Raw genomic sequence first — 24465 nt, 5'->3', positions numbered from 1 at the left:
ACTTGGTCCTGCGCCCTGGCGCCCGGCAGCTGGGAGCCCACTGAAAGTATGTTGAATGAATGAACCATGAAAAAAAAAAAAGAAAATTGTCCTCAACCTGACCACGGCGGGGGCCCAGAAGGGTTGAGGGCGTGATCAGTTTGACGGACGGGCCCTCAACCCATTGCGAAGAGTGGGCGGGCCGCCCCGCCCATGCCCCACCCACCCGCGGCCGAATAAGGGCGCGCGGGGCGTCGGTCGGCGCCAGCTGCTGAGCTGGCTCACCTGCGACAGGTGCTCCAGGCGGACCTGGACGAGCGAGGGCCCGCACGGGGCCTGGCGCCGCAGGGAGGATGCCGCGCGAGCGGACCGTGCGGCTGCTGCACGGGAGCCGCGTCGAGGCGGTGTACGTGCTGGGCACGCACCTCTGGACCGACGTGTGCAGGTGAGTGCGGCCGCCGCGCGCGCCCGACACCTGCCTCCGCCCCCGGGGCTCGCAGATCTCGGCCGCGGAAATCCCAAGACCCTTCCGGGACTCGGGGACGCACGGACAGCCTTCCTCCAGCCCCAACTGCCCCTCATCCGGAGGGCCTCCCGTGCCCAGAAATACTAAGACCCTCGCCCAGAAACCTGACAGCCCAAACCTTGTGTCAGCCTCTACGAAATCCGGTGAGCCTCCCAGACACGGTGACACAGCCCCAGCTCCCTCGCTACCCCTTTCCCGGGTTCCCCTCCCCCGCGCCCCAGTCTTCCAACCGCCTGGCCCTCTCCGGCACCCAGGGCGACCTCAGCACCCCCTCGGCTTCCCCGCCAGCCTCTCTCCCCTTTCACTTCCCCCTCTCCCCCCAGAAACTCCCTTCTTCCTCATGCCTTCCCCTCCCCCTCAAACCCACCAGGCTCGCCACCCACCTCAGCCCAGCCCCTCACCCGACTCCCAGATCCGCTGAGCCTCCTCGGGGATTTGCTGCGAGCTGCCCTAGGGCGGATCCTGGCCCTGGGGGCTGCTGCTGGTGGCCTATCCGCAGACACTGGCTGTGAGCTCCATGTCCCCAAATGCCTTCCTTCGACTTCACCCTGGGGTCAGCTGAGGGTGCGGAGATGCGGGGTCTTTGTCAGAAGAGGGCCCCCTGATTCAGCACCCCGTGCCCCTACCCTTCTGTCCACAAACTTGGTGGGGTGTGCGATTTCTGAGACGGCAGGTTGTAGGGTGGGGGGATGGAGGGCCCCACCACTACCCTCCCCACCCCCACCCCCACCCCCACCTCCCCCCCCCCCCCCCCCCCCCCCCCCCCCCCGGCCCCCAGGAAGCAGCCCATCCAGCGATCCCTCTCCCTACAGAGTGCGGGGCGGGCCTATGACTGGCGGAGAAGAGAAGGTGGAGGGAGTCCGGGGTGGGGTTGTGCAGCCCCTTCTATTCCAAACATGAAATGTTCCCCACTGCCAGGCTGGGAGGGGTCTGTGCTGAGAGGGGGGGAGCATGCAGGACTGGGCTGGGACCTCAAAACTCGGCTGGGTTCCCTGACCTCTCTGTGCCTTGAACTGAGCTGGAGGTTGCCAATGTGGCTTATGGCTCCCAAAATCATTGTCATCTGAAGCGCCCTGCCTCTCTCAGGCCCCCACCAAACCCCGTCCATGTGTCTTCCCACGCACCCTCCCCAGCCCATTCTTTCTGCCCTCTTCAGTGGCCCTGGCAACCGTGCCCAGCCAGTCTCCTGCCACCTACTCAGCAGGCACTGGCCACGAGGTTACCACCAAGCCCAAGCCTCCTTCCCGGAGGACAAAAGGCTTGATCGCCTGCAGACCAGACACCCTCTCCACTCGTCTGCCCCTGGCCTCGGTTGCCCCACACATAAATCTCAGGGGCAGTTTCTGAGGGTTACAACACAGCAGTGGAGTGTGGTCCAGTCCTCAGCGGTCCGGATGAGCTCTTCCCCACCCCCAGTCCCTAACTGGCCACTGTCAGGGAGCAGGCCGGGAGCCAGGAGGCTCAAGCCTCTAAGCCTCAGCTGTCACCATACCCGCCTGTTTATTCACTGAGGCACTTTTTGTGCAGCCTAAAAGACTAGCATGGCACCTTACAGGGGGGAGGCGGGGGAAGAAGAGGGCCATGCTCAGTCCCCCTGCCCTCCCTCTGTCCTGGCAGAGCGAGACCCAGCCCAGCTGGGGACAGGGAGTGTGGGAGGTGTGGACTCATCCTCCCTCTGGCAGGGGGCAGAGATGTGATGATCCCCCTTGTCCTTTCTCAAGAAATCAGCCACAGGCACAGTGACTCACACCTCTCACCTGCACTAGGCTTAGGATTCTCCACCACCCCCAGGAGAAGTAGTACAGTCCGACCAGTGCTGGCCGACAGAAATGGAATGCAAGCCACCCACGGAGCCACCCATGCGATTTAAATTTGCTAGTAGCCACATTTTTAAGGTTAAAATAAACAGGTGCAATTAATTTTAATAATAGACTTTATTTAACCCAGAACATTAGCATTTTAATCTATAATCAATATAAAATTATTTATAAGATAGTTTACATACTCTTTTTCACATTAAGTCTTTGCGAGTCGGTGTGTAAATCTCAGAGTGGACTCACCGCATTTCAGATGCTCAATCGCCACCTGTAGCCAGTGGCCACGGCACCGAACAGTGCAGGTCCCAAGCAGGGTTTCTCATCCGTGGCTCTATCCCGATGTGGGCCACACAGTTCTGTGCTGTGGGGGCCAGTCCTGTGCATTGTAGGATGGTTAACAGCCTCCCTGGCTTGCGGCTGGGCTGCTCCTGCTGCCGTTACTCTGAATATTTGTAGTGGTAAAGGCGCCTGTCAGCATCGATAGCAGCAGGAGCCACTAGTGCACACCCAACCGGGTGCGTTATCTCCTATCGTCCTCGCCATAGACCTTGGAGGTTCTGCTGGGATCGACCCATTTTGTAGATGAGGAAAGCAAGGCTCAGAGGAGTGAAGCCGTTTGCCTGATGTCACACAGGAGTCAGGTCCAGTTCTGTCTGACTCAGAGCTCGTACTGTTAACCTCCACTCTATCCTGTGTGACCCCAAAACCAGCGGTTTGAACTGGTTGACCCTCTCAGCCTGTGTCCCTTCCACCCTCCACCTGGACCACGAGCCCACCGCCCCGAAAGGCTTTAACCACCCCCATTCGACCCTCTAGTTCCCACTGAGTCCTTCCCCACCTAGACACAAGTCCTGACTCAAGACCCTACATGATGCTCCCCGAGGTCTCGGAAGGGACACCAAGGAACAAGGTCTAGTGGACCCTGGGCCAGTTACTTAGGGACTGGTGTCTTGACCCCTCCCTCCTTCTGAGTCACAGAGGTGAGAGAACAGGACTCGACAGCCACCCCGTTTCCCAAGGGCCCTGGGACCCCTCTCCTGAGATGCACACATAGCTTCCCTCCCCTCCAAACACAACGGGGGCCTCACCCGCCCCATCCCCAGCAGACCCTGTGGTCCACCCACCTTCTCCCAGCAAAACTGTCTCTTTGGGGCTGGATGCCTGACCCTGACACATTCTGAGCACTAGTCTCCAGCAGGCTATGAGCAGATACACAGAAAAAAGGAACTGGGACTTTTTTTTTTTTTCTGGAGATTTGCACTGAGATAGTTCTTAGAGGTGCTTGCTATTTCCTGCTCCTACTTTCCCTTGTGCACACCTCCCGTGGACACCTTATCCACGCCGTCTCCCCCACAGTCTCTACTCGGCAGCCACTTCTTCCCTGGGGCTGGCCTGGGTCCCGTGTAATTCCGGCTTGAATTTGGAGAGGAGGCACAGAGTGAGCGCCTCGGCTTGCTTTCAGCCTCGTCTCTGGTGAGTGATGTATGTATTCCCTGCGCTGGAGCCAGGGGCGCCGCGGGATCTGCAGGGATTAGAGAAAGGGCAGCCTCGGAGTGAAGGAATGGGGCGATCCCACTGCCCGACTCGCCCACTGACCCGCAAACCAGCCGTGGGGACAGCTTCTCCTGTTCCTCCTTCAGCCTATGCATCTGTCCAGGGAGCAGGTGTCCCCTTGTCCCTGGTGGAGAGAGGTCCGGATCCATATCCTAAGGTCTGCAGGAGCTTCCGGGCAGAGATGATGTTTACAATTGTCTCTTGCCTCTGCAGAGCAGTCTCCTGGTTACATCTGACCTCATGAGCCTCTGAGGTGGGAGCTGGGGGTACTCCCTGCCCCCTTACCTGGGAAACCCCAAGGCAGAAGCTCGCCCATCACTCTCTGGCAGGAGATAGGAAGGGAGTACCAGGGCAGGAGCTCCTAGACATCGGCACAGGAAAATGCTGGGAGAGCCAGAAACAGTGCAGCGTGTCACATCTCAAGGAAGAGCCTGGAAAATCTAAATTTACCTGCCTCTTACTCCCTCGACTCCTTCCTAGACTTCCTCTCTCTGTCTCTTGGTTGGTGCAAGTATTTTAGAAAGGACCATTAGGACAAAGGCCATAGAGAGTCTGCAATCCAGCCCGAAGCGACGAGGACTTGGGGTGCCGTGGTCTCCCCTTCCCATAGAGTGCCAGGCTCCCCCTCACTGATCCATCTCTTGGCGACTCCCCTGCACACACTCCACTCCAGCCACACTGGCTTTGGGATGCTGTTGGCCCTTAAATGCACCAAGTTCATGTTCACTTCAGGGCCTTTGCAGGTGCCCTACCTCTGGAGCACTACCCCCTAGACTTCTGCAAGGCTGACATTCACCCGTCAAGTCTCAGCTCAAATGTCACCTCCTCCGAGCAGGTTTCCTGACAACCCCCATTTCATAGTGCCCTGCCCTGAGCCCCAGGCCCTCTCTGTTTTTTTTTTTTTTCCTTTGCAGATATTATTATTTACTTAATCCTAGCAAACATTTATCAAACACTATTCTGTACCAGGCAGCCTCCTTAGTGCCTTGCATGTTCATCTCACATATATTTAATAATTTACATGTGTTTAAACCTCACAACAACTTTATGAGTTGGGTGCTATTATTGGCCCCCTTTACAGTAGGGGAATATGGGGTAAGGAATGCTTGTCCAAGATGACACAGCCAGTTAATGGTGGCGGTGCAAAGCCCAGGCCCCTGACCGCAATGCCGGCTGGGCTACCTTTGGGGACTTGTGTTTTAGGCGCGTCCTCCTCCACATTCTCTGCCTCGTTTCCATGCCCTTCCAGCCTCCAAGTCAATGAAGAGCTCCTTGGTTGAGAGAATGAATGAATGATATGGCCTGTGATGCACATGGACTAGCCTATCATTGGGCTGAGCCTTCCACCCCCAGCCTCAAGGGACAGGCACCGTTGGATGGGCCAGTGGAAGGTCAAGGGCAAGTGGCCGAGCTTGGCCGGAGCAGCACTTCTCCTGAGAGAATGATGAGGAGGAATCAGGCCTGGTCGGTCAGGTGGCCGCATAACTTAGAACAGCTCCCAGAGCCCTCAGCCCTAAAAAGGAGACCCTGCCAGGAACTTGCTCCAGGGCTCAGGTTTCAAGCTAGTTCTCAGGAGTGGCAAGGTTCTAAGAAGGACCTGGCACCCTGCAGTCTGAGCCCATGGCCCCCTGCACAGCTGGGGTCCCCAAGAGCCTTCCTTTCCTGCCTGCAGAGTCCTGAGTCAGGGTGGGAGCCTGGTGGCAGGGGTTCACCCCAGCACTCACCCCCGCCCCCCGCCAGCTAGGCAGGCATGCCCATTAAATTTCAGGGGAGGCCAGTTTTCAGAGGCGGCTCTCTCCTGCCCAGCTATGGCAGTCTCTGTGCCCAGGGGCTTTGACTGGTCCCAGCCTGCTCATCTCAGTCATTCACCAAAAGCCCAGGGCAGGAAGCTGGCCTTTGCTGTCCCCTCTCTGACCCTCTGGGCCTGTCTTGAGAAATATTAGGGGGCTCTAGAGGTTACTAAGAGCTTCTCATTTGATCCTCTCCTGAGCCAGGCTTGCCTCTCACCCCACCCCCCACCAGGTGTCCCTTCCTGGAAGACCTTTAGAGAGGACTGTAACCATAGATCCTCGCCCAAGCAGGGAGCAGCGAGGCTCAGAGTTCACCTCACTTCTGCTGTTACTGTCCCTGGGACTTGGAGCAAGTGCTCACCTTCCGTGAGCCTCAGCATGCTCCTCTGTAAGATGGGAAGGCATTTATACAGACCTCATGGGGTTATCAAAAGGGAGGACCAAGATCAGGTGGGCCCAGGGCTTGGAACAGTACCTGGCACCTAATTCTCAGTAAGTAGTTGTCATGCGTTAGTATTGGGTTTAGTATATGTTATTAAAACAAATAATAATGAAATGTGGCCTCAAAGAGTTTATAATGCTCGTGGAAGAGAAATGTTGAACAACACTTACTTGTTAAGTGTTGCTTGAGGCACCGGCAAAGAGAGGAAGAGTTGAGTCCTGAACGATGGGATCAGGGAAGACTTCCTGAAGGAGGTGGCAACCAAGCTGAAGGATGGACAGGGGTTCCCAGTGTGGCCAGGACATGCTCCGTAGGAGCAAACATACCCAGCAAGTAAGATGGGACACAGGGAGCGGAAAGGGCATAGGAAGAATGTCAATGAGTTCAGACCTGGGCTTTAAATGCCAGGCTCAGGCGATGGACTTTGCTCTGTAGGCAGTGGGGAGTCAGTGAAGGTGTCTGGGGAGACAGTGACCATAGATTAGGTTGTTTCTTCCTTAAGGAGAGGGCCCGGGGCAGCTGGAGGCACTGGTGCCTAGTGAGGGGGGCCGCTGAGGGTGCCAGGCAGAAAAGGAGGCCGGCCGAACAAAGGGACGTAGTCACCTCTACCCATCCCTGCCTGGGAGCACTCACCTGCCTCAGAAGTCCACACCAGCTGTGAGGCCTCGCCTTCCTCCCCTTATATCTCACCTGGGGTGCTCACCTAGGGTCAAATGCCAGGCTGACACCCACAACCCCCCTGCAAAGACCTGAGGACAGGATGTCATGCCCAGGCTGCTGGAAGCCGGAGTTACTGTGGGGCTGAGCCCCAGCCGGTGCCAACAAGGCTCAGGGAGGGTGGAAGAGCTGAGAGAGCCAGAGGCTGGTGAGGAGCAGGCACTTCATGCCGTCAAGTCTGGGACTGTGAGACCAGGCTGGTGACCTTCCCCACTGACTGAGCACAGACCAAAGAGGCTGGGTGGCTCCCCAGCACTTGTGGGGCTAGGCAGATGTTAAGTCACAAAGCCCAGAATTCCCTTGGATTGGACTGAGTGAACATCCCTCTTCTACATCTGATGCTACTTTCCGGTCTTGCTCAAGTTTCCTTTGTTTGAAACCAACTGACTGGCCATTTCTCTCCATTTCTATGGCCACCACCTGGTCCCAGACCACCACCATCACTCACCAGGACAACTGCAGTCACCTTCTCCCTGGCTCCCCTACTCCCAGTATTGCTCTCCTGAAATCTATTCCCCACTCTGCACCCTGGGTCACCTGTCTACAGTGCAGAAATGACGATGCCACTCCCCGTCTAAAGGGCTTCAATGCTCTCAGAGCAAAGCCAGCTCCGCGCCAGGATCTGGATCCTCTCCTCCCACTGTCCCCTCCCCCTCACAGACTCCAGCCATGCGGACCTCCTTCTGATTTCTCCGATTTCTCCATCTGTGCTGGGCAAACATCCACCTCAAGACATCACCCCAGCCGTTCCCGCCGCTTGGAAATCTCTGCTCTTCTTCCTGTCCTCACTTTGTCCAATTTACTGGTCCTCAAATTGTGGTCCCCAGACCAGCAGCATCAGCATCACTTGGGAGCTCGTTAGAAACGCATCTGCCCATTCACAGTGTTATATGCGTATCAAGTCATCACATGGTGCACTTCGAACATATACAATTTTATTTGTCAGTTGTTCCTCAATAAAATTTGGGGGAAGAAGGAAATATAGTCACTGGCCACAGCCCAGCCCACCCGAAGCAAAGACTGTGAGTGGCCACCAACTGGTATCTTAACAGGTTCCCCAAGTGATGCCGATATCTGCTCAAATTAAGAACCACTGGTCTAATTAAGTCTTGTCTGTCCTTCAGAGTGGAAAGTTTAGACTTTAATTCAAATGCTACTTCCTCTAGGAAGCCTTCCTTGACTCCCAGATCAGGACCTCCTGTCACCTTATCCCTCTCCTTTGTAACAATCCCCACAACTGTAATCACACGATTGTGTAATTCATTGAAAGTCTTTCTCTTCCACTAGAATATGTGCTCCATGGGCCCAGGAAATACCTTTTTCACCATCCTACCCCCAGCACTTAGAACTGTGCCTGGCACATAATACGTGCTCAATAAATACACATGAAGTGAATAATTAATGGCATAAGCAAAACCCTCCTCTTCCAGCCCTTCCCACAGCAAACGTTTATGTTTACTGTATGCGCATACTAGGCCCGGTGCTGAAGCTGAAACAGGAAAAGACAGTCCCTACCTCCAAGGAGCTAACTGCCGAAAGGGAAAATAAACAAGGGGACACATCGACTGAGCTGGGTCTTCAAATAGGGGTGGACAGTTGCCAGGCAGAGAAGTAGAGGATAAGTATTACAGGTAGGAGGAACAGCATGTACAAAATTCACAGTGAGATGGGACAATGCGAGGAGTCGAGAGGATGGAAGGAGCTGCAGAAAATGAGGCTGGAGAGTCAAACTGAGACGTCGCGAGGTGGCTACTAGGCTAAAGAGTTTGGATTTTATCATATGGATGGGCACCGAGGGGCCACTGAATGATTTCAGTCGGACAAGTCACCTGATCGTTTTTTTTTTTTTTTTTAAATCAAATAGAGTTCGGGAAACCAAGAAGGATGGATTCACTTATCCATTTATTCCCAAAGTATATATTGAGCCTGGCCATGTGCTGTGTGCTGAGACACAGTGGCGGGCAGAGCAGGCGTGATCACAGGAGCTGGCAGTCCATCCTTCCATCCACCCCATCTTTGCCTCTTTTCCAGAAGCAGGAGATCATAGCCACCGCCACCCCCCACCAGTTTCTTGCCTTTGATACTGTCCTGGGTCCCTCCCTGCAGCCCCCAGGGACAACAGAGATGCCCACAGCCCCCTGGCTCTCAGGTTTCTGCGGGGGATTCTGAGCAGTTCTTCCTGGGGAGGGAGGCAGCCAACAGGAACTGCAGGGGACAATGGGTGTCTTTGTTGCTTCTGCCAGGGCCGCTCCAAGAATAGCTGTTTGCTCAGCTCCAAGCAGGGCTGGTGCTGGGGTAGTAGGTGAGTGTGGGGCTCCAGCGTGGGCCAGGCATTAACCCCTTGGGCCTCTGGGGCCTCCTTCAGTTTCTCACTGGCCTGGAGGAAGGAAAGTGGCAGGAAGCATCACTTACAGCACTACCCACAAAGTCCAGGTCCCACACAATCATCCCGCCCTGTGAGTTTGTAAGGCATTTTTTTCTAAACAGAATTATATGCAGAAACCCAATATATAAAACCAGATAAAATAAGTATGGCTCTAGGTACAGACGGGGGGCATCCAGCAGAGAGATGCCCAGATTTTTAGTGCCTTCTCCCCACCCCTTTGCCCAGGACCTGCCCCCTGTGTGCTCTACAGACTCCAGCTACCTCTGACCTGGTCCCATCCTCTCATTTGGTACTTGATGACATGAAGAGAGGAGAAGCCTCTTGCCCAAGGCCACCAAGCAGGTTGATGGTCAAAGCCAAGACTTGGCCTAGAGGATTGTTCCCCAGACCTGAACCCACAGTTGCCTGGGCTCTCGCGATTTTTACCAAAACCATATTCCACTTGTAGTACTATTAACGTTTTTCTTTAAATCAACTCAATTTTTCTCCTAACTCTGTTTCGAATGGACATCTTACATCCTTACCATAAATGGCGAGTCTTTATTAGTTGCTATAAAAAAAAATAACACATTTAATAAACACGTAAATCTTTTAAACCGTTTGTCCATGTGACACCTAAAAACATCTTGATGTGTGCCCACTCCCGCCTTTGGGAAATGCTGCCTGGCGCTCAGCTCCATACTCAAGGCCCCCTCAGCAAGTCAGTGGCAAATTGGGTTCGAACCCAGATCTTCTGCACATGTATTATCTTATCCAGGGGTTTTGCTTCTCTTATTAATGGATGTGGACAGAGGGCACCAGGCCATAGCCAACAGGTGTCCAGCCTCAGATGAGCCCAGGTTCCCTGCGATAGACTGAGGAGTTTAGAAGGGAGAAGACAGACAATCATCCGAAAGGCCCTGAGCTTGTACATGGACACCTTTCCCAGCACTGGGCATGAGCTGCTGGACAGTTCCTCTCCTGCCAATCCCTTGGACCAGTGGCCTTTGCCTGTGGCCCCTGCAGTTTGTGGCCTGGGTCAGAGAGATCCCAACGGGTGACCTCAACAGACTCATCCTCACAGCCTGGCCACCCCAGGGCTTGAAGTACCAGGCTGTGCTGTGGAACACCTAGACCTCTGGGCCGGCAGCATCGGCAGTTCCCAGGAACATGATAGAAATGCAAATCCTCAGACCCTACCCCAGACCTACTGAATCTGAAACTCTGGGGAGGGACCCAGCCATCAGTGTCGTGACAAGCCCTTCAGGTGATGCTGCTCCTGCTGCTGACCTTTGACAGCCACTGGTCCAAACCTCTCATTCAACCCTGGCCACCGTTCACACCTTCAGCTGCCCCAGCCATACTTCCATCCTGCCAGCCGGACTCTCTGGGGATGGGCTTCACAAAGCTGTAGCCTTAAAATAAACCCTGAAGATTTAAGCAGCCTCCCTGAGGATTGTGATGCCCAACCATAGTGGAGAATTATTCTGGAACCCAGAAGCACCAGGCCCTCAAAATAGAGGATATGCCTTTGAGGCAGACACTTATACCTATGTCTTAGTCCCAAATCCCATGAGAATCCCCCCCTAAACCCCTCTGAGCACTCTTTGGGAACCTTCAGACCATGGGCTGGATTTAGCAAAACCATCAGCCTTGGGCACCTTCCTCTCCTGGTACCCCTGTCCTTCCTGTTACCTCCCGTTAAGCCAGTGTCTTAGGCAGCTTGAGTAACTATAACAAAATAACATAGGCTGGGCGACTTAAAAGCAGAAATTTATTTCTCGTGGCTCTGGAGGCTGGAAGTCTGCGATCAGGGTGACAGTACCATCAGGTTCTGGTGAGGGCTCTCTCTTTGGCTTGCAGCCAGCCACCTTCTAGCTGTGTGCTCACGTGGCCTTCCTCGGCGTGCATAAAGATATTCATTCTCTCTCTCTCTCTCTCTCTCTCTCTCTCTCTCCCTCCCCCTCCCTCCATCCCTCTCCTTATAAGACAACGAGTCTATCAGATTAGGGCCTCACTCTCGTGACTCATTTAACCTTAATCATCTTCTAAACACCCTGTCTTCAAATACAATCACATTGGGGGTTAGGGCTTTAATGCATGAGTTTAGGGGGAGACAAATAGTCCATTGCAATCAGATCAAACCAGTTAGTTTCCTGCACTGATAGATTTTCAAGAATTCCAGAAGTATTTCCTTTCTGGAACCCCAAGGAGTGACTCTCAAAGTAAGGAACTCCAAGCCATGGAAGCTATGACAGGGAAGAGGGATCTCTGTGACGGGGCCAGCCCACCCGTACCCCTCTAGAACCTGAGTTCCAGGTTCTATCCCTGTGCAAACCCAGCACTTTGACGACCACCTCCTGGTCCCTAGCCGAGTTTTCCTGGCCTCCAGGCAAGGCGCTGGACGGGGCTTGGGGGATAGAGTTCTAGTCCTAGTGCTGCCTTTGGAGCAAACTCATTCCTCTGTCTGGGCCCCAGTTATCCCCCCTTACGTTATCATGTGGCTCCCAAAGCTGACCGCCCTTTAGAAGCACAGGAAGCCCTTTAAGAATTCAGATCTCCCAGCCACACTCCAACATTCCGACTCAGTAGGTACCAGACTGGCTCAGGAATCCGTATTTTTAATGAGTACCTTCCTCATTACCAGGTGATTGTGGTACAGCTGGGTCCTTTCGAGTCCCCCAGACCAGATGACCTAGGAGAGTCCTTGCAGCCTCGCCCCTCCAGCAGTCTCCTCCTGAAGCTCTTTGTCCCACCTGTCCCAAGAATCCCCACAATCTGCTCTCTTTTCTCCCTACAGTGCAGCCCCAGCCGGGGCCCAAACCTTCAGCCTGAAGCACTCGGAGCACGTGCAGGTAGAGGTGGTGTGTGATGGGCAGGCCGAGGAGGTGGTCACCAGTGGCAAAAGGCGCTGGCCTCTCTCTCCCAGCACCACACTGCGGCTCACCATGAGCCAGGCGAGCACCGAGGCCAGCAGCGACAAGGTACCGTGGCTGAGGAAGTTACCTCCACAGGCCACCAGAACAAGGGGCCATGGAATCAAGACAGGCTAGCCCAGCACTGTCCAATAGAAACAGAATGTGAGCCACATGTGTCATTTTCAATTTTCCAGGAGCCACATTAAAGGAGGAAAAAGAAACAGGTGGATTTAACTTTAATAATATATTTTGCTTAACTCTATATATCATATCAAAATATTATCATTTCACTATGATATCAGCACAAAAAAATTTAACGAGATATCTTACTCACCATTTTCATATCAAAGCTAAATCTCCTGTGCATTTCATACTTACAGCGTATCTCGACTTGAACTTGCCACATTACAAGGGTTTAATAACCACCTCCGGCCCGTAGCTATTGTATAAGACAGCTCAGTGTTAGACCACAGGACGATAGTTTCGTGGAAGGTTAAAATTGTGAGCTGCTGATGATGAAATATTAGAATCGTTGGAAGTTAAAGCCACAAACATCCTGGTTTTCATTGTGTATAAATAGGGTGCTGGGCGCCCATGCAGCAGATTGATTTGCCCAGGTGGTATGGCCAACACTAGACTCTCGCTTCCCTGGGTTCTCTAATTATGAACTTCGCGTGCCCCGTGGCAGTGATGGTGCTGGGCATCATTAGCCAAAGGAAACAACCTCAGCCCTACTCACTAGTTGCTTAGCGGGAGCTAGACATGCACTTTGACCATTATGGGGACCCCCACAGGCAGTAGAATACACAAGGGGGCACTGGTAGGCAGACGGCACCCTGAATGCACTCTGAGAGGAGCGGAGTCCCCTATCTATTTCAATAATCTGAGGAAAGCAGCCCACCAACCCAGGAGTGCTTCCTGGAGGAGAGGGTTCAGTTGTTTAAAGAAAGTTGGCTTGAGGCAGGGAAGGTCAGCACTGCAGATTTTCCCACCTGTGATCTGTGATCTCTGCTCTTCTCTCCCTCCCACTGCGCTCCCTCTCTACCAAGGTCACCGTGAACTACTATGAGCAGGAGGGGAACACCCCCATCGACCAGGCTGGGCTCTTCCTTACGGCCGTTGGTGAGTTGACGAGGCTGTAGCCTGGGTATCTTCATCCCCCAGGGCCTGGCACTGCTGCCCTTCTCAGTGGCACTTGGGCTGTTTTCAATGCTGCAGACCTGGCACTCGGAGCTTCCTCTAAATAATGCAGGACAGAGTGACGCCACACATGCCCAGGCCCTTCTCTCCTAGGGTGGGGCATATCCCGTGGGAGGAGGGGTGCCCTGGTCTGCCAGTGACTCACCCCAATGTCAGGGTCCCTGTCACAGGCTCTGTGGGTCATGGAGAAGTAAGCAAAGCCTGCTCCTCCCTCCCCACCTCTCCCCTGCAACCTGGAGAAGAGCTTGCCTCTCATGGTAAAGGAAATGGCCTGCCCACAAGGCCGGGGTGTCTTCAACAACCCTAGCTACCCCTTTGCCCTCCCTAGACCTAGAGATGCAGCCTGGGTCCTTAACTCACCTAGTTCAGCTCTTTATTTAACTTAAGAAGGCAGTAGGCCCAGGGAGATTAGGGAACTCATTCAAAGTCACACAGCAACTCGGTGGCAGGTTGAGTCCAGAACTCAAGATTATTTTCCCCCCAGGTTCTTCCCATTGCATAGCATTACCCTGCCCTGGGTGCCAGACTTGGGGGATGGTGGGGGGTAGAGCCCAGCCTGGCTCAGCAAGGCCCAGGGATGTGATCTTCTGAACCTTCAGTCACTCAGCTCTTCTGCAGTTGAGGTGTTTTCCGTGCGTGCGTGCGTGCGTGCGTGCGTGTGTGCGATTTTAGTCATATAATGTGATTGTAGTTCAGAGGCTCATTTGTCCACCCGACCTTGTTTAACATTGACAGAGTTGCTACATGGTAGGGTGAGTGAACTACCAGTTATTGAGAGTCAAGTACGTATGGAGTGCTTTAAAAATAATAACGATGTCTTCCATTTGTTGAACATGTGCTCTGTGTCCAGGACTATGCTAGTGCTTGGGGTGGGGATGGAGAAACACCTGACATATATTGAGCACCTACGGTATGCAGGCTCCAGTACTAGATGCCTTACTCTCATGATCTCAATCTATTCTTACCGTGTCCACATTTTACAGATGAGAAAACCAAGGCTCATAAACTAGTAAAACAAACAAAAACTCGCCTGCGGCCACACACCTTGGTGGTTTGTAGGACACCAAGCCATTTCAGTTATCTCATATTCTCTGGAGGTCTGGAAACTTCCCTCCCCCCAAAATAGCTAATTCCGAGGCCTGCCCCTTCCTCCCTCCCCAGCCCTGTGCTCTTAGCCTCTGAAACAGGCTCAACCCCAATGTTCTCTGCTTCTCAGCTATCCCCACATGGGCTTGGTTACTGGTCACCCTGTTCATCTTTCTACACTAAGGAAGTGCCCAGCCCTGGAGCGGGGTCCTCGGGAAAACCTCAGGGGACCTCGAGTGGTGGAAACTAAAGCCTACCCAGTTGCAGCCGAGAGCTGGCACGTGTGCAGATCTCACAGGCACACAGGGCCCCCAGTTTGTCTCAGGTGACCGTCCCCGAGGAAACTTAATCCCACAGAGACAGGACACCTGAGGACATAAACAGGAAGGGCAGCGGCCAGAGGCCTGTGACATGAGGGTGATTCCAGAGGGCTGACAGCGCCACTAACGAGACTCCCACTGAAGCGAGGCAGTCTTTAGATAGACGGGAAACGATGCGCTATAAAAAAGCAAGACTAGACTTTCCCCTCGACGATGGCAAAGCTTGCACATGTTTGGTACCCCAGAGGGCACCGAACATGCCTGTGGTGAATGGCCGGGCTCACCCTTCTGAGTTTCTAAGATCGTGCTTTCACAGAACAGTTATTTATTTAACTGCCATAAAATATCCACCACCATCACCACCACTACCCAAAAAAAAGACTGACATCTTTGATGCTTGGCCAAAAAAAAAAAAAAAAGACGTTAATAAAATAATTTGCCATCAATTATCATCATCATTTTAACATCCGAACACCTAAAAAATAGGCAGGGCATAATCTCAGAATAAAGGACAGCCGTTTACATTGCAGAAATAAAACTTAATGCAACACTCACCCTGCTGAACTGCTTCCTGTTCCACCAGGAATCCTGGTGGAAATTTGGTTTCCCTTGGTACCTACTACTATCGCTGACCTTTCTACGCTTCGTCTTTCCCCAAGCATCTACCCCAAGAGTACCCGAGCGCCACGTCCTAAGTAGTCATCCAGGGACAGCACCTCAGAGGCAGGAACGCCCTGAAAGCCCCAAGATGGGGGGGCTGCCCCCCCCACAAGAACATATCTGAGCCCATCTCACCTTAGTTCTGTCCTGAGCCCACAGAAAGCACCCTGTCATCATTAGACAGAAATAAGGCTAAGTTCTGGCTCTGTCCCCTCCAGCCCCATCATGACCCTCACCCCTCTGAGCCTTGGTTTCCTCATCTGCAAAATGGGGTCACAATGCACCCTTGCACAGTGCTCGCGAGGATTCGATGGGATGGTGTGTGCCGAGGGCTGGCGTGGAGAAGGTGCTCAGCCGATGCTCTCCGCTGGGTGAAGCTGAAGAATCTTACTGTCCCTCACACTTCCTCTAGGGATTCGAGAACAGACCTGTAGTGCCCTCGGCCTAATCAGATTCTGGGTCCTGGTCCCAGGCCTGCCAAACCCTTGCTGTGTGGCCTTGACAAGTGGCCTAGCCCCTCTAGGCCTCCATTTCTCCCAACCACGAAACAAGAGGGTTTCAGCTCATTGGTCCCTGAGGTCCTTAAAGGCTCCAATTAAAGCCGATATGCAAACCCTCCCCTCTAAGGGGGAAAATAGAGGTGGGGGAGGAGGGAGGCCTGGAGTCTCACCCTCTTTGCTGTAGTCCTAGGTACATGAGCCTTGAGAGCTTTTAGCATCAACCTGGGGCCTCATTCCTTGTTCCCCCTCCCCAGAGCCTAGATCTAGGTTATAGGGGAGAGAGTCCTTCCCTGTCACACCCCAGGCTGCCCAGTAAGGCAAGAAGGCCAGGCACCCTGTCACTGTTCATGGCAGTCCACCAAAGTGCTTATGGCTCCGTGTCCAGACTCTGAGGCCTCAGTGGCTACATTCTCAAGGCAGACTGCCTTAGACCACCCCGCCCCCCCCCCCCCACCATATGACATTTCCCATTAATCTGCCCCACACCCTAGGCGCCACCTGACACCTTGGGGCTATTCCCGGAAGCTGAGGTAGGACTCAGAGCTTCTGAGAAATGTCGTCTGGAACCCAGAGGCCCTGAAACAGATGTCCCCTCCCGCCTCCCCAAGGCAGAGCCATCCCAGGAGCATGGAGCTCTGGGCACATCACAGTCACCCTGCTCCCCGTCCTATCATCCCATCGGATTCTAGTTAAATTGGACACTGGAAGAAGCTTTGGAAGGGAGAAGTTCTCTGGTGATGGCTTATAGCTAGAGGAGGTCCCGAGAGAGGGAGGAGGAGCAAGAAGATCATTCGGTTTGACCGTGGAGATGGGTCACGGGTCATAAGAGAGATGATGTAAAGCTCTGGGGGAGATTGGAAGGCGCGTGCTATGAGAGCCCAATCGCAATGCCTGAATCGCGTAACGGGAAGTCAACGAAACCCCTCCGAGTTTCAAAAATCAAGAAAGAGCAATAAGCATGTCACTTAGTACCATGGAGACTGCTTCAGGGGGGTAAGGGGACAGGCCTGATGGCGAACTGCTGTTTCTTTGGAAGCTCTTTGGTACTATGTGGTTTCTTCTGTACTGTGTGCAAGTGTTACATCTATAAGTCTTTAAATTTAAGACATTCCGAATGCAGTAAAGCACAGGAAAGTGCTTTACGATTTATCTCCTGTGACTCACTGCTCTCATCAGCACACCGCAGGAGCCGAGAGGCGGTGCCACCTTGCAGCCAGGAGATGAAGGCGACAGGGCCGCCTGCTCCTCTGGGAATGATCTTCAGGGAGCAAGTCTTGGGTGTTTGAAGGCAGGCTTGGCCTTTAGAAACAGCCCAGGTGGAGGTCAGCCTGAGTCAGTAGAGAGAACAGCCAAGAGCAGGGGTCTGAGGTCAGAGGCCGAGCAGCACACCTGGCTCTGTACACTCTGGGGACTTCCTAGTGACTGCCCTGCTGGGTGCATGGGTTTGCTCATCTGTATGGTAGGGTGGCCGGGTCGGGGATAATAACCCCTTCCTCCTGGTGTGATTGATGGGAAAACATTCAGGGACCGTGCCCACTGCTGGCAGAGTGACGCTACACACAGGACAGGCTGTCGTCTCGAAAGGCAGAGCGTGACTCCTTAAGGAAGCTGGGTCCGCAGCTGGTTCCCAGGGAGGAGCTTCAGGAAGCCGACCTCTCCGAATCGGTGGCGAGTGTCCAGCTGGAAAGTTTGTGGGAGCCAAACTCAATGCTGTTGCTCCATCTGAGCCTTTGGCCCCTTTAATAGAAGCTGGTATGTGGCCTTCCCTGCTTTCTCCCTAAAATCCTTACCCAGCACCCGCCTCTCAGATTATCAGCCCAATTTGCTGACAAGGGACATCTCCGAGTCTGGGTCTGCTCTCTGTAAAATGGGAAAAGCAATATTTATCTCATAGGACCGGGGATTCCTCAAGAGCAGGTACTGTGCCCTGATGGCCCACGAAGGTCCCCACGCCCAGTATGGTACCTGGGGTACAGCAGATGCTGAACAGTGGCTTGCTGAGCGAATGGGATCGCAGGAGGCATGTATGTAATTATGCCTTATGATGTCTAACCAACATCGGGGCCGCAGAGGTGGGACAGGGAGTGCCACTTCCCCCAAGGCCCAGGTGCCCTTAAGGCCTCCCCTCTCCTGCCTCCTTCTAGGCCAGAAAAGTCACATTCAGTGTTGAGAGGGAATCAGACTATGGGCAAACAGAGGGCTTGAACCTAATCCCTGGACTCAGAGGAAGCCACACAGGGAGGGGTGACAGCAGGGCCCTTCCTGAGCCAGGACCCTCCCAGTCCAGGGAGAGGGCGTGCCTGCCAAGGGGACTGACCAGGAATTCATTCATTTCCACCCAACTCCCATCTCAGTCCAAGTCACGCCCAGCGTGAGGCTGAGCCGCTGGGCAGTTCCTAGGCCTGGACCCAGCTCATCTCATTCTGTGTGATGCTCCCAACACCTTCCCAACCATTCCCCTGACCTTCCCTGTTAGTCTCTGACTCAGGGGGTCATTTTGCTTCCTGGGGACATTTGGCACGATCTGGAGACATTTTGGTTATCACAACTGGGGGAGGGGGGGCGCAGTGTTACTGGCATCCAGGGATTCGAGACCAGGGATACTGCTAAACATCCTACAGCACACAGGCTGGCCCCCTCAATGCAGAAGTAGCTAGCTCAGAATGTTCGTAGTGCCCACGACTGCAATTAGTGCAACTCCTCTAACTGGAAAGGGTCCCATGTTGCATGCAGATAGAAGCCTGGGACTCAGAGAGGCTGTCGAAACTGCCCAAAGTCACACAGCTTATAAGAACAGAGTCAGGGGTCCAACCCAGCACTGTCTGATGCTGAATCTTGGGCTCATTTCACTGCCCCACACAGACTCCATGAAGCCTGTCCCCACGGCAGGCCTAGCTAAAATACTGAAAGTCCCTTTCCCAGGGGAAAGGATAAACAGGGACCCGGCCCTGGATCCTCTATCTGGCAGCCTGTCCTCTTGGGCACCCTCAAATCAAGAAGGGTTGGAGACCCAGTTTCCCACCTAGTGTAAAGCCCTCGGTCTTAAAAGGTGGGATCTAGACCACCAAGAATTCTGGGAGATACACATGCTCAAACACGTGTGAACATGTGCCCAGGGCAGGCTGGGAAAGGCAGTTCGGGAACCCAAAGACCGTTCTCAAAACGTGACCTTCAAATCGGACCAACTGCAGTGTGCGCCCCAGTTCCACTAATGCCTCCTGTGTGACCCTGGGCAGTGAACTGGCCTCTCTGAACTGAGGCTCCCAGAGCCGTACAGTGAGGCTCATCCCCCACCACCCAGAATTGACTGAGGAACCAGGAAGTGGTGGGGGATCCGGATCTACCTGACAGCGCTTCTCGAAGCCGTAAGCTGTAGTCTGCAGCATCTGCCGGGGTTCTCCATCGGGCAGAGGGGTGTTGAGGCAGGGAGTTGTAAAAGATGACCTCAACAAGGCCCTCTCATTCCAAGGACCAAGCAAACAGGTGAGCTGCACCCTAATCCCACAGCTCTTCCTGTCCCTGCCCCACCCTGTCTGGCAGGCAGCTCACTCGTGTGTCTGTCCCCAGAGATCTCCCTGGATGTGGATGCAGACCGGGACGGCGTGGTGGAGAAGAACAACCCAAGAAAGGTAACTATCTACCAGGGCAGATGGGCCTGAACGTGGGGGCTTCCGGGGCAGAGCTCCGGGCTGCATCCTGCATGCAGCCGCGGTCTTCCTAGCAAGCACAGCCAGCTCTCAGTCCCAGATGAAGAGACTGTGGCCCGAGACAGGCCCCCAGACACACAGCGCACCGTGGCAGACCCACAGACCAGCCAAGCTCCTTATGGGGACAACCACAGAGCTGGTTCCCAAGTCTCAGATTCCCCACCCACAGGATGGGGACCCCCAATTCATAGAGTTGGTGGAAAGTGCCACCAAAGTATTCGCTCTTATTATTTTGCTTAAAAAGAAAACAAATCTGAGTGAGCGAGACCATCAGGAGCAGAAGTTGCATTAATCACCCTCGCTTCAAGTCACGTGATCTTTAACAGTGCGTGCACAACCCCTGTTTTATTTATTTACTCATTCATTTATTCATCATTCATTAGTTTCTTCGTTCGTTCTCTTTTTCCTGCAATCCTGCCCTCATTCTGCGCTTCCACAGTGGACCGTTTTAACGGGTCTCGCGTGTCCCTTTCTGTTCTTACGACTCTTGAGAACGTGTGGTCTGGCTGATGAGCGCGTATTTTTAACGCGCAGAGAGCATTGTGTTCTCAATCTCGTTTCGAAACATACGTTTCCCTCAACCCAGTTCGTGAGCGCGATTGGTCTCAATCTGTCATCCAGGCTGTTGCTTCTAACTATTTTTTATAACAATGTAAAGCCTGGTTTAAATTATATGGAGATAGAACCTTAAAAAGTCAAATAAATATAGCCCAGTGAGAAGCCTGGAGCCAAGCAGCTGACCCCAGACTCTCTGCATGCCACCAAGGGGGACCTTGGGCCTGTCGGGGAGCCCCTCGTCCCAGGCTCCTCAGTGGGGCTCTGCCCTGGTCCAGCCTTCCTGAGGTAGCCGAGCCAGCCCCACGCCTATGTTCTCTGTGTTGGTGGCCGAGCCACATGACAATGGACTCCGTGGAGGCCTCTGAGGCGTCCAACCTCCCCTGAGGAGCTCTGCAGCCTTGGTGAAGTCACATAGTCCCTGTGGGCCTGAACTTACCCAGACGTCCCCCATGCAGGCCAGTGACGTTTAGCATTTCCTTTATCATCCCATACATATTTGTTGAGCATCTTTTATATTCCAGGACTTGAGCAGGCTCCGGGTACACAGAAAGAATGAAAAAAACGCAGCTCTGGCCCTCAGGGACCCCACAGTCCAGTGGGAGGACGGGGGAAGACCCACGTTAACTAAAGAATGACGTAGGTGGCTGCTTCATCACAGCTGTCCTGAGTCTGCTCCCAAAGAGGACGTGTACAGTGCCATAATGCCCTAAGTGTAAACCCCGGGAAGCTGCTCTGCTCTAGAGAATCAGAAAGGCTTCCCGGAGGAAGGGATGGTTTTGCTGTGACTGGAAGGAGGAATGGCATTGGCCGCGCGAAGGGAGACAGGACATCGTCCAGGCGGAGGGACCAGTGCCGGCGAAGGCGGGAGAGCTTGGAGTCTTTGGGGAGCAGAAAGGCAGCCAGGGTTGGGGGTGCTGAGTGAGTGAGGGGGAGGTGAGGGGAACAGATGGAGACGGGGACAGGTCTCACCGGGCTTCACAGGCCGCAGTAGAGACTGGGGCTTTATCCTAAGTCAACAGGGAGGCAGGAGGCAGGAGGCAACGTGATCTGGCTGGAGTTCGTTCTACCTCGCTATGACTACCGCGTAGGAAACGGATTGCCTCGCAGGTCCCATCCTCGCAGCCTGAGGATGTCTGGGAACAGCTGGGTGTCTTCCCCTGAGCCCCTCTGGGGACTTTAGAGCCTGTTGTGGAATGTCTCTCTGCCCATTTCTCTGGCCGCCCTCCGTCTCCCTGCCCCCACCCCACCCAGGCGCAGGCTGGGACTCATGAATGCCCCATCAGCCTTCCAGTCTCTGTATATCTGCCACCATCCGTCCCCCTCCTGAACTTTCTTTGGTGCTTACACCGACCCTCTCTGGACGTTAGACATGGGATTCACGTTTGCCGGGTCACAGCTGGCCCAGTGGGTGGCGGCTGCACTTTATTCTCAGTCCCGTGAGGTCTGCACGGGGGCTGGGAACATCTGCCAGGAGGTAGAGAAGAGGACATTGACCTCTCTCCCTGCCAACACAGGCGTCCTGGACCTGGGGCCCCGAGGGCCAGGGGGCCATCCTGCTGGTGAACTGTGACCGAGACACGCCCTGGTTGTCCAAGGAGGACTGCAGAGACGAGAAGGTCTACAGCAAGGAAGGTGCCTGCAGGACCCGCGCTCGGGCTGGGGGCAGGGCGGAGCAGCGGAAGCCCTCGTGCTGAGTCCTGGGCTGGGGGTGACGCAGGAGCGACCCTGAGTCTCCTGGAGATGCTGGACTCAAATATGCATTCTTTCTAAAAACAGAAAACAAAACTAGTAATATGGTTCAATTGGAACCATGTCGTTTAAGAAGTTATGCGTACATAGAAAAAAAAATGGAAGGAGAGTCCTAAAAGATTGTAGGTCACCTGCGGTGTTGGGGACGACAGCCGGTTTTTATGCTTTTCTGTCCTTTCCGTAATATACACGTGTGGGGTTTTCACTGTCCCGATTATACAAGTAACAGTCGTGTGTAAGCCCACATTCCAGCCACAAGTCTCTTAATTCTAACTCGTCGTGCGTGTGGCCCTCAGACCTCAAGGACATGTCCCAGATGATCCTGCGGACCAAAGGCCCAGACCGCCTCCCCGCCGGACACGAGATGGTCCTCTACATCTCCATGTCGGACTCGGACAAAGTGGGCGTGTTCTACGTGGAGAGTGAGTGACCCCGGCTCAGCCCTTCCGACTCATTCTGTGCTCACCGAGCTACCCCGCCACAGCCCAACTCTGCCCTCGGAGGCTCCCCAAGACCCTTCCCCTTTGCCCCCATGGCTGCAGGCGCTGGAGAGGGCCAGGATTAGCCTTGGGAAGAGTAACCAGGACCATTGTTGCCCTGTGAAGTCAGGAGGCCCCCTTAGGACAGATCTCTCATCTCTCAAAGGGGTCAGTAGTGACGTGGGTTTATGTAGAACCCAGAGGCCCTTGTCCCCCGAAACCAGGGCAGGAAGGGCTTTCGAGGTCCACCTTTTCCAGAGTCGTGACCCCTTCAAGAAGCAGGTCCCACCTCCCCCACCCCACCCCCCAGGTGTTTTCTGTCCATCTCAGACTTTTTGGAGCTGAGAACTGCATCTGCCTTTTGAAGAGCCCCTGATGATGCTACGGGCACCTGGAGGGACTGACCTCTTGCTCCTCTCGATGGTGACAGGGCATCCTGGGCCCCCACTGTGTAGGGAATGTGCTTCAGCCACAGAGCTGGTCCTGGCAGCTGCACGCTCTCGTCCTTTCTCTGTGTTGAGCCGCCTCCGCGTCAGGTGCTGCTCTCAGAGCTGGGGTCCCTGCAGTGAACCGTGCAAATATGCCCTGCCCTAGGAAGGTGACAGTATAGTGCGGGAGACACAGTAAGTAGCATGATTGGAGGAAATGACATGGACCACATAACAGAGTGGCAGGAGCAGAGATGAGGTGTCGCTAGCCCGGCTGGTGCGGAAAGGCCTCTCTCAGGTGACATTCGCGCTAAGACTCAAACCAGCAATGAGAAGGAGCCGTCCGTTCATGAGCTGAGGGAAGAGTGATCGAAGCAGAGAGAACAGCACGTACGAATCATGGAGGAGGGAACCAACTTGGAGCAGCAGAAGGAAAGCCAGAGCGAGGGGATGTGCTGGAGTCAAGGTCAGCGAACCAGGCGGGGGCCAGGGCATACAGAGAAGGCTTAACTTCTATTCTCAGGGCAGTGGAAAGCCATGAGAGGGTTTTAAGCAACAGACTGTCAAGATCTGATTTATGTGTCAAAATGCTCTCTAAGCAAAATACTTAGCTTTGCAATTTGCTGTGCGCCCAGCTGTCTGGGGGCCTAGGATCCCTGGCCTTGCTTAGGGGCCCACCTCTGGACAGGCCTACTTCTAACAGTCGCCACGAGGAGTTGGCCACCGGGCCCTGAACCCTCGCTTCAGGGAGTGATTCAGCCAAGACAGCAGTGGACAGCTGCCACTTGAAGTCAATCCTCCTCTGATCCACCCTGGGCTCAGGCAGTGACCTCACACAGGTTGGAATGTCCCCAGAGTCTGGCCAGCTCTGCTGCCCCAGGGGGCGGAGATGTTGATGTTTACCCCCATCCAGGCCAAGGTTGCCACGGGGGAGGGGGGATGTGGCTGCCAGCAGGGGTAGGAGAGACACAGGCAGGACCTTCACCTGGGCTTCTTAATCATGGCCCTGAATTGTGACATGTGACCTGTAGCTAATAGTGACGCCTGGATGTTATCCAGAGAGTTCTTTTTATTCATGGGAGTGGATTGAGGTCTGGCCCTGTAATCACATCCCTCCCCGTCACTTGCCATCTGAGATGGGTTCTGAGCAGACAAGAAAAAGAGAACCTGCCGCTGCAGGTGCTTTGAGACACTGGTCGCCAGCCTGTCTTGTCTGGGTGCCACCCTGCACGGGAGGGAGGGGGTGTTGCTGATGCTGCAGCATCCCAAGATAGTCAGTTTCCCACAAAAGGCAGCATCCTGGATGGATACTCTGTCACACTAAAGAGCAGGCAGCAAAGTAATCAATCTGTGACACAGTTTCTTTTTCTTCCTTTTCTTCTGTGCAAACATTTGGGGCTTTGTCAAAATCAGAGTATAGCTGTGGATGTGAATATGTTATGTAACACAAATGTCATGGGTCTCCTGTGTGTGTCCACCGAGGGCAGAGGGCTGGGCTAGAGGCCAAGGGACCCCAAGAGGAAGCTCTGGAGCCCAGGAAGTGCAAATCCTGGATCTGGGCAAGTCTCCTCACAAGCTCGTGCCTTGGGCTCCTCGTCTGTGATGTGACGTGGGGATGAGAGACCTGGCCGTCCCGCCGGTGATAGGGATTAAAGAGGAACGTGTGTCAG

At 54.2% G+C, this 24465-nt stretch overlaps 1 protein-coding gene across 2 annotated transcripts in view; it reads left to right on the top strand.

Moving 5' to 3' along the window:
• The first annotated feature begins 311 nt into the window (after window positions 1-311).
• PADI2 (peptidyl arginine deiminase 2) overlaps window positions 312-24465 on the top strand; it is a 42291-nt gene continuing 18137 nt past the window's right edge. Inside the window, exons 1-6 of one of the 2 annotated variants that reach the window (XM_016128391.2) lie at window positions 312-424; window positions 11991-12174; window positions 13158-13230; window positions 19442-19503; window positions 21654-21771; window positions 22185-22310. In XM_016128391.2, coding sequence (XP_015983877.2) covers window positions 333-424; window positions 11991-12174; window positions 13158-13230; window positions 19442-19503; window positions 21654-21771; window positions 22185-22310 — 655 coding nt within the window. In that variant the 5' untranslated portion in view covers window positions 312-332. Of the gene's footprint in view, window positions 425-453; window positions 649-11990; window positions 12175-13157; window positions 13231-19441; window positions 19504-21653; window positions 21772-22184; window positions 22311-24465 lie in introns of those variants that run through there. The other variant, XM_016128392.2, reaches the window with a different exon arrangement.

The sequence above is a fragment of the Rousettus aegyptiacus genome, unplaced genomic scaffold (assembly GCF_014176215.1).
Source record: "Rousettus aegyptiacus isolate mRouAeg1 unplaced genomic scaffold, mRouAeg1.p scaffold_m13_p_1, whole genome shotgun sequence".
Taxonomy (NCBI): domain Eukaryota; kingdom Metazoa; phylum Chordata; class Mammalia; order Chiroptera; family Pteropodidae; genus Rousettus; species Rousettus aegyptiacus.
Note: the sequence above shows the minus strand (reverse complement) of the source record. Positions and strands in the feature narration are given on the sequence as shown.